Source organism: Amia ocellicauda, chromosome 15 (assembly GCF_036373705.1).
Source record: "Amia ocellicauda isolate fAmiCal2 chromosome 15, fAmiCal2.hap1, whole genome shotgun sequence".
Classification (NCBI taxonomy): domain Eukaryota; kingdom Metazoa; phylum Chordata; class Actinopteri; order Amiiformes; family Amiidae; genus Amia; species Amia ocellicauda.
In genome coordinates, this window is record NC_089864.1 from 4,935,277 (window position 1) to 4,945,370 (window position 10,094).

General features: G+C 46.7%; 1 protein-coding gene across 1 annotated transcript; it reads right to left on the bottom strand.

Annotated features, from left to right (window-relative positions):
• Nucleotides 1-2,916: 2,916 nt before the first annotated feature.
• On the bottom strand, nt 2,917-4,242 carry LOC136771393 (radiation-inducible immediate-early gene IEX-1). The gene is made up of 2 exons (XM_066723681.1): nt 3,981-4,242; nt 2,917-3,749 (listed from the first exon to the last, which is right to left on the bottom strand). Exons 1-2 carry the CDS (start codon nt 4,185-4,187, stop codon nt 3,429-3,431), a joined length of 528 nt encoding a protein of 175 aa, XP_066579778.1. The 5' UTR covers nt 4,188-4,242; the 3' UTR covers nt 2,917-3,428.
• Between the last annotated feature and the right edge of the window lie 5,852 nt (nt 4,243-10,094).

Here is a 10,094-nt window from a genome sequence, read left to right on the forward strand (position 1 = left end):
GAGGGAGGGAGAGAGGCATGTGTGTATGAGGTCCAGTGGCAGTGTGTGCTGATGTTAAAAGCTGTTTTACAGTAAAATGTGAGCACTGTTTTTGAAAAAAAAAGTAATTCAAAAACAAACAAAGACTATTTTTTTTCCTTAGAGTTTCCTCTGGATCAGGGTGGCAAACCACTGCTGTACCCAGTTATAGGTTAAATCTACACGCAATATTCATAATGAGGTCTCATATTTATCAATTTAAGAATACATACATACATACATACATACATATGTGTTTCGTAGTAGCTATAGTCTTGTCCTAGGAGAAAATACTGAATACACAATCCGCTGTTTTATAGTATCATAGTAAATGCAGCACTGTCAGAGTAGCTGCGATTTCAAACACTATGGTCAATATACTTTTTATTTAGTGTAGCACTGTCAAGACAAATACTGAATATGCAAGGTAACAGGTAGGGAAAATACACACTTGCCCTAATTGTACTTATTGGACACAAATGGTAGCCTACATAATAGTATTTGTATGTAGTATTATATAGTGTTTTGATACATTTATTATTTTCACGATGACGTTTTTTTTTTTAAATACTGTTAACCAGGTATAAAGAAATGGTAAATCAAGTGCCTCTTTGTTAAGAAAAATAAAACATTATCTTTTCAAAGGCCAGGCGGCTTTGGCATGACTTTCCTGAACACATGGACGTGATCAGACGCTGACCAATCGCATCGGAATCCACACAGACGAGCAGAGACACTGTCCAATCAGCCCCGAGGAGAGGCGGGCTCTTACTGTGAGGATGGTTCAAGCAAGGTGTCCGTTGTGCTTGACTTGACAAGAGCCAGCAACAGTAACAATAATATCAATAAGAGCATCTTGAAAACATTGTATAATATTCTACAGTCTATTTAAAAATGTATATATAATTATTATATTTGTATTATTAGTGATTATGTCAATTCAAGGACTACATATACCTTGAAGGCCTGTTTAGTTTACATAAAAAGAAGTCTGCCGAGAATCCATGCAATCCAGACATTAGGACTTAGCCTGAGCAATAAACACATTACATTGCTTTGTTCTGTTCAACACGCTAATCTACAGCGTCGATCATCCGGGTTTAGCACCTTGCAATATGACTGTGCATAGCGGTGTAAGCAAGCAACTAGCAAAACACTGACAGTAAACCCAACTTAGAAACACACAACCCACGTAATTACCCAAGGAACCCATGAAATGCACCTTCAAAATGAGCTCGAACAAAAACCAAATGACAAGCATCCTGCAGTTTGAAAGTGGGGCTGTTGATTTTTATGTCTTCTGGCCAGGTTATTGGAACTGTAGAGACACCATTCCTTTTCTTCATTTTTTTCTTTCTTTACTGTTTTTTTAATGTACTACCTTTATGGTTATATTGCTTCATCCCTCCTTCCCTTTCTTTTTCTTCGCACACTCCAAAAAATAACATTTTTGTGATTCTGCTGCTGTGCAGGGGACTCTCCTAATCTTTCCAACACCGCGCCAAAAACACAAAACCTGCTTTCTATAATTGCAACATGTAAAAGAAGGACTCATGATGAGGCTGTATTTAATACCCTTGTTTTAAGAAAGTACTTAGTCTTTCCTTCAGCACCCCCACGTCTCTCTCTCACGCGTCATGACCGTATCATTTATCTGCTGCATCTCCACCGTCAGTGCACTGCGCTGTGGGGCCGATCAGATAGCGGGGATTCACCTCAGGCAGCGAGTCACTGAGACTCGGTATTTAACTGTCCGTATTTCTGTTCCTTTACAGTCAGTGCTGTGACACAGATTCCCAGTGCGATAAGCAATGAGCCCTGGCAGCAGTGAACTCCAGCCTGGGTCCCGGAGAGCTTTCCAGTCCAGTTGGTTTTCCTCACCCCTCAGTGCCCGAGATGGGACAGACCCGTTAGCTGCTGATCTGACAGACACCTCTTCAGCTGGGAGGAACTCTGCTCCTCGCTGAGGGGGTTTTCACACGTTGGTTTCGAATGATCTAGAAAAATGACTGACTGTACCGAAACACTTCACTGCTCGGAAAGACACGTTTCCTGGGGTTTTGGAATGAATGACTTGGAGGGATCAGCAATAAGAAGGGCTTTACTTTTCACACGAGCGAAGGACAGTTTAGAAATCCCAGAAATGCCACACAGGACCCCAGGCCCAGGGCTGGATTCTCCCACCCTAATGAACCTAAAGTCCCTGAACTCGTAATATGTTTAATTTGACTTGCTTAAAATGTCTGGCTTACAAAAAAGTTTGATAATTCAAGTGCCAGTTGAGTTGAACCAGTTAGATTCCCTCAACATAATTAGGCCCATCGTTTATATTTTTATATTTACTATTATAACCGATGGGCCCAATTAGCACTGTTGTTTAGGGTTCAGTGAAGAGCTTGAGAGTCGATCATCACCGCCATGTGCTCACAGAAATTAACTGAAGGCACACAGCGGTCCGAGACTTGCCGAGGGTTTGCTGGGCTTCCTCAGCCCATCACACACACAGGACAGCGCAGTCTCCCCAGCCCCAACACCCACGGCCTCCAGAGTCCAGAGCCTCCAAGCCTTGATGTAAAAATACCAACCCGTCCGCATTCCCATGGCAGCCCGCGATTACTTTTTGGCCGGTCAGAGTCGATGGTTTAAATGATTATTTTGCCTTGGGTTCCACAGCCCATGAAATAAAACACACACCCTTGGGAGAAGGATGAAATGGAAGGCAATTCGTGGTGCAGACCCATTCGGTGACTGGGTGCCCGAGTACAAGAAGTGTACAGCTGTCTGCCATTCGCATACCCGTCTCAACACTGTAAGGAGCTAAATAACTTCATTACATTTATGCAATGTACTTTCATTAAAACAAACTAGAGAAGGAAGCAATCCGCAAACATATTAAAATCAATTTTTAAAATGCTTTATTTGTTCACAGAACATACCAAACAGCCGTTTCACCTACAGGAAATATCATGCGCCCAGAAACCCAGGCGAGCTTTACTGTGGCCTACTTAGTAAGCGCAGTCTACTTATCACCACTGATAACTAAACAGGTACAATACAGGAACAGATTAAACACATACAGTCTGTTAAATGACGCCACTGATGCAACATTTAAAACATCTCCTAAAAATTAAAGAAATGCCCGCCAGCCTTCACAAAGACCGACAAGGACACTCAAACAAACAAACAGACCATCCAAGCACAACTCATTTAAATAAATAAATTAATTCAATAAATAAATACAGTTTGCACACGAATATAAATACAACAGTAGTTCATCAAAAGTGTCAGTTATTCGCGTGGAATAATGGTTTTCTTGATTAGGTTTCACTCCAGCACCACCAGCGCTCCTCGTTGCGGCGACTCCGGCTCTCTGTGCGGGCGAAGCCGCTCCAGTCCCGCCTGGCAGACGCTCACAGGTCGGCGTTGCTGTTCTTGATGTACTGAGAGACCCCGACCAGGAACAAGATCCCCCCTCTGCGCTCACTCTGCGCCGGGAAGGTCCCCACCACCTCCCCCGTCCGCGGGCTCTCGGGCAGAGGCTCCCCCGCCGCCTCGGCGACACCGACAGGGCGCTGCAGCTCGGCCGCCTCTGCGGGGAACCCGGCGCCCTGGCCCGGGTCGCGGCGCGGCTCCTCGGCGGCGTAGATCTGACAGCACAGCACGGCCAGCAGGAGCCAGAGGAGCTTCTCCGCCGGGCTGCGGGCCTCGGGCCCCGGGAGGCGCTTCTTCACCTGCACCGGGAGAGAAGGGAGAGACGCGTTAACACTCACGCTTCCCGGGAAAAGACGCTTTATTTCACAGGTTAAAGAACCATGACATCTAGTGACTTCTGTGACAAACTAAATAACCTGTTGATTTAATTCTGCATTCTGACAATTATATTATTGTTAATTATCAAGAATAATGATATTAATAATAAAAAGATCATCATCATCATCATAATAGCAGCAGCAGATCCTCACCATAGCGGGGTACATGACTCGCTTAGCGGGCTTGCGGGCTCTCCACGCCCGCAGGGACAGCGGCCGCTCGCCGGGCTCCGGGATGGGCTCGAAGGTGAAGACCTGCGGGGCTCGGGGGCTGTGCAGGCTCTTGTAGGGGCCGGCGGCGGCTCTGGAGGCGCAGTACACGGCTGTTGAGGGCATCCTTCTCTGGCAGCTGTGACACATTGCGCCGGTGTCGTGTGCGGGGCGCTGCTCTGAATGCGCTGCCGTCTGCGCTGCGCTTTATACGGCGCGCCGGGAGGAGGAGAGCTGACGGCCGCTAATAACTTTCCGAAACCCGCCCATTGGCGCAGCGCCTGGCGTGGGCTGATGCCGGAGAAAGTGTTTTCTGTGAACTGAGACTCTGTAACAGCAGTAATACCCCCCGCCGCTTTGCGCCAGGCTGTGCAGCGCAACACACGCACAAGTGTCTCCTTGTCTCACCATTGCGAAAGACTGGAAAAGCTGCGGAAGACGAGGCTCTTCGGGCCGCATGAATCGTCCCTGTGCGGGGGGGAATGACGGGCACATCTCTGAACACAAAAGTGCGAATCCTGCGTTGTGTCAAATGCCCTTTCCCCTATTCTGTCTCGATAATGACACGACAATGTCTCTCTTTAACAAGTCTCTGTGGGGAACACACATTATTGTGTTATAAAATATACATGATTGTGTTAAAAATACACATTGTAGTGTTACAAATATACATTATTGTGTTGTAATTTGGTAAATGTTAACACCAAGTTGTGTATATATGTAACAGGGTTATAATTAAGAGTTGTTGTGTTTTATGTGTCACTGGCTGAATTCCCCTCCCAACCTGCTCTAACTAGCAAACCTTTTATTTGATTGTTAATTGGATAATTGGAATCAGCTTTTTGCTCTGGTATAAAAGTCCTGTTTTTGTTTGTTGCGGGATGGCCATCCTGGAGCGACTGTGTGAGTGAGTGAGTGAGAAACTAAAATGAAGAAACTAGGACTAGGGAGATATTTAAATAGAAAAATAATATATTTCACTGGTAGTGTTATGGAGAAATGGGGTATTTTAAAGAAACGCACAAAAGAAAGCCTTTTACTCTAGAGTTGCTAGTAATGTATTGTCCTGCTCTGTCCTGCACTCCACTTGTGTGTGACTGTGAGTATAAAACTGTTTTAATTGTCAGGCTCTTCTCTGTATTTTATTGATTGTATCTACACGAATGTGATAATTGTTGCCCCTTTTAAATCTATTGTTTTATTTAAAAATAAAGGCTTAAATATTACATTTCTGTGCCTGCTTAACTGGTTAAAAGATCCCATGGAAGGTGTTACAGAAGTGAATTTAGGGGACCCTGACCCCTGAAGCAAATCAACAGGGTGGCGTAGTCGGACAGCGCCCTCGTCGTGTTACATTTAACACATTAGTTCTAAGAGTGTGGGCCGACGCATTGCAAGAATAAAAGATCAAAGATGGACAAAGGAAGTTATTTAATGGAGCCCTTGTGATAAGTAAAGAGCTTCATGAATTCAGCAATTTTTTTACTCTCAGCGCAGATGAGATGAAAAATATCAGGATCATTGCCAACCTTGGATGACTACCAGGTTTCTGAAGGAGCTAGGTGGGTCAAGGAGTCATGGACAAATATGTTGCCCTCTCGCACGAACAGTAGGGAATATTTCCTGCTAAAGCTGTACAGAAATAACTGCTGCGGAGATGATGTCACCCCCCTGCTTGTTGTCTTTCTTCCCTCTCACCCGCAGCGGAACTGTGTGGCGCTGAGCTCGCGATCATGGGCAGGAGCACGTACCGCACTCTGGCGGTTCATGAACTGTGCGCAACCGGCTGTGTTTGATTTGTGTGAGCTGGGCAGCTGTTTCATTCAGCAGAGAATGACAGATGTAAAACCGTGTTAACCGCACTGTTGTGTTTCCTTAGTAGAGAAAACAGATTTTCTGGACCAAATATAATCAAATACATGAATCTCCCTATATCAAACACACCCGTCTTTTCTGTCAGGACATGAACAGTCAGGTTAGGAATCCGGGTCTGGGATTCCTGTGCATTGACAGGGCTTTACAGGATGCCATGCTATAATGGTAAATTGACACTAGTCCTTTAAACTCAGAGGCAGGATCCAAAGCCACAGTTCCAAGGTGTGCAATCGAAGCGCATCCTGTCCGAATTTTTCACCGTTCACTTGAGGATGTTAGGAGTCCTCGGCCGCGGTCCTAGAGAGCTGCCAGGTCCGTTTACTTTACTATATAAGTATGTTAAGTATGTGGAGGTGTGATTCTGCCGCCTGCCTGGTGCCCCCTCTCTGTTTTTAACCCCACACTGGGCATCGCATGTTAAACACAGCCAGGTCAATTCTGAAAACCTGCCGAAATGCTGCTTGCTGCATCCATCATAGAAATGCTGGAGAAATAGACAATCGGGCACAGAACGGCCCTTCGCAGCTGAAGGATAGTAGGGGATCGACGAAGACCTCGGCTGTCCCGGTACTGGTATTGCGATGGTGCCCTCAGGTGGGAATTAGCCACACCAAGTCACACCTACAGTGGATTTGCAGGGAGAGAATACAATACGATGCTCGAAGGGTTAAACCAGGCAGAGGGAACAAGAGCTGAGCAAGTGAGCAGCAGCGAAGCACAGAGTGCAGAAATGGAAAGAAAACAGAGCTGATATAAACTGAGTTATTTTATTCTGCACAAAAACAAGAACATGCTCGCTCGCTCTCTCTCTCTCTCTCTCTCTCTCTCTCTCTCTCTCTCTCTCTCTCTCTCTCCTCCAGCTGGGTTGGCAGTCTTTCACATTCCTGAATGTTTTCTTGGTGTTTCGGCTTTCCCCGAGTTAGTATCCTATTATTCATCTGTTAATGATACGAGATGGGGGAGGTTGAGTGTATGCTTGCGTGCGCGTTTGTGAGTCTGTGAGTGAGGATGTTATGTGGTCTTTGTTGATATTTGCGCAATAAGGAAATTGCTTAGATTGAAAATCTGCCTCCCTGCATGATGTCTGCAGCTGTTGCACTGAGCTGCGCTGCCATAAGCCGGGTGGAGAGCCATGCAGGCCATGTAGGGGGCAGTCTGGCTCTTTCTGGGAACTGATCTGGCTGCAGATTTACCCCGATCCATCAAATAAAGGAGGACATGGCGATGACAGCCGAACATAAACCCTGGGCCCCGGACTATAGGAGACAGACCGGTGAGGCTCCAATCCGGGCCCTACAGTGCAGAGTGTTTGTGCGTTTTAGCTTCAGAGAGGCCCCTCTCTGTGTGTTTAAACTGCAGGACAACTCCAGTCTGAAACCCTGTTCCCGTAACCCGTATCCCATAGAGAGACTGTTTGTGTTGGTTTTCCAGTTTCGAGAGCCAGCTGGCCTTGTTTATATATATATATGATTTAATCCAGCAGGAAAGAGTGATTGGGTCTGTGAAGGGGCAGTGAGTTAGCGCTGACTGCATGTTTGACGTCAGCGTTGGAGAGGCCCATAGCTCCAGTCAGCTCCAGACAGAGAAACCCTGGAATGGGCTTTCGGCAAACGTAAACTCCACTTAGTCATTAGAGGAGACCTGACACAATAATACTTTTCCTTGTGTTTATATAATGTGCCGATGATGACACTGATTATTTGGGTTTGATTTTATTTGCAGGGCCCAGACTGGAGCAGCGCTGTGTGGACTATAGGGCCAAGACTGGAGCAGCGCTGTGTGGACTATAGGACCCAGACTGGAGCAGCGCTGTGTGGACTATAGGACCCAGACTGGAGCAGTGCTGTGTGGACTATAGGATAGGGCCCAGACTGGAGCAGTGCTGTGTGGACTATAGGGCCCAGACTGGAGCAGCGCTGTGTGGACTATAGGATAGGACCCAGACTGGAGCAGTGCTGTGTGGACTATAGGACCCAGACTGGAGCAGCGCTGTGTGGACTATAGGACCCAGACTGGAGCAGCGCTGTGTGGACTATAGGACCCAGACTGGAGCAGCGCTGTGTGGACTATAGGACCCAGACTGGAGCAGCGCTGTGTGGACTATAGGATAGGGCCCAGACTGGAGCAGCGCTGTGTGGACTATAGGGCCCAGACTGGAGCAGCGCTGTGTGGACTATAGGGCCCAGACTGGAGCAGCGCTGTGTGGACTATAGGATAGGACCCAGACTGGAGCAGTGCTGTGTGGACTATAGGACCCAGACTGGAGCAGCGCTGTGTGGACTATAGGGCCAAGACTGGAGCAGTGCTGTGTGGACTATAGGGCCCAGACTGGAGCGGCGCTGTGTGGACTATAGGACCCAGACTGGAGCAGCGCTGTGTGGACTATAGGACCCAGACTGGAGCAGCGCTGTGTGGACTATAGGATTCTTTCCAACAGAAACGTCCGGCAGCTCTCTCCCACCCTGCAAACAGCGGCAGTATAAAACCAGCTCTCAAAAGTATTTTTAGCATTGTTGTATTAAATATTATACTAAGTATGCAATTATGCATCACAAGGACTTCTGTTTTTATTGCCGACAGCAGTCCGAGCCTGAACTCGCCAAGAGACGTGCTGCCGAACCCAGAGACAGTGAGATCAGTTGAAAGATTGTGATGAAACTGGTAGCAAATATTATGGTTTGGCACCGCGCTCTAGAGAATGGCAGATAGAGAAAGCGTGCGTGCATGGTTACTGTGGCTCGCTGTACAGTGTCGAGTGTGTGTGCCTGTTATAAAGCTGCCACTTGTCTGTATTACACACATTACACACTTGTTTTAATGTCGTGAAGATGTGTTCCTATTCAACACACCACACTACACGGTTTCAGCATCTTTTCCCAACGCCGTCTCTGCTACTGCCGCCCGAAGCGCCACAGACACCATCTGAAACGGGCTGACAGGCAGTGAAAAGAGAGGAGAGGGGAAGGGGGATTGGCAATGATGAACATAAGAATAAAGGAGGAAGAACGAAACCCCCACAATAATTGATGAAGAAAAATATATCGCTTAGGCCAGAACGTTCAGATCCAAGAGGAATCAAAGAAATGGATCACTGCAAAATCAATTGAACAAAACAATGGAAAGGCAGCCTTTGAAAGCCATGTCAAAATCACCAGAGTTCATACTCTTGCCGCTGCTCTTTGCGGTTGAATCAGCATCCAGCGAACTCTGGGGAAAAATAAACTCTCTGACAAATAAGTGCAGTATTAACGACGACACTTAACGGGTTTGTTGCGCTGCTGGCTGGCCAGTTCTCTCCACTACGACTGCAGTTGTGCGTTTCTTCCTCATTCTCGCTGAATCACTCCCCCCCTCCTGCCCCATTTCCTCTGTGATTCAGTGCAGTTTTATCTGACCTGAGCAGGAATGCAATCTCAGGCCACCCATCGGCTCAGGAAGGCGCTCCTCAGATCAGACAAGCAGAACCTCACTGCGCTGGGGCTGGATCAGAACCCACAGGGCCGCCATCGAGTGGCATTAATGAAACCATATTTATTGGGCAGTGGCGATGGGAGCCACTCGGCACAGACTCGGCCCTCAGAGAGAAAACTGGAGATACGTCAGGGGTGTGAACTGGATTTCCACTCCACAGAACTCAAAACAAAGGAAGACATCACTGACCCTCACCACTTGTTGCGTAAAGCGGCGTCTCCTGCTTTTCACTCGTGAAAGAACTTGCAAAACCCAAGGCCAGTGTAAATAAACACGAGCCCCCTCTCCTGGCAGACATGGACAGCGACTCCCGTTCAAATCTACAGGCAACAAGCCGATTGGCTGGCTGTCTAGGCTCGGTTTCTTGGCAATACCTCAATGAATCAGTCAGGATTTCATCAGCAGAGTGAGAGATTAAAAAGGGTCAGGCTTAGTTATTGTGACCTTTAACTGTACAGATTCTGCTTGTTTTATTATCCACAGAATCATTCAAAAACAAAGAGAAAAGGGTTGAGGGTGCCACCATTCTCTTTAGTTTTTTGGTATAGTTATAAACTCAACTACAATAAATACATACACAAATAAAACTCATTACTATTACACACCAGTCACGATCCTAACATTGTTGTGTTATTTTCCAAGAAGAAAGTACTGTTCAGCCTTAGAAAAAAATTAATGTCAGCTAAGCAATGACCACAATCGACACCTGTG

Excerpts from the sequence above, each read along its gene's own strand:
- LOC136771393 (XM_066723681.1), bottom strand. The coding sequence starts at position 4,187 with ATGTGTCACAGCTGCCAGAGAAGGATGCCCTCAACAGCCGTGTACTGC. Across the intron at positions 3,750-3,980 it reads GAGTCATGTACCCCGCTATG|GTGAAGAAGCGCCTCCCGGG; the intron begins GTGAGGATCTGC and ends CTCCCGGTGCAG.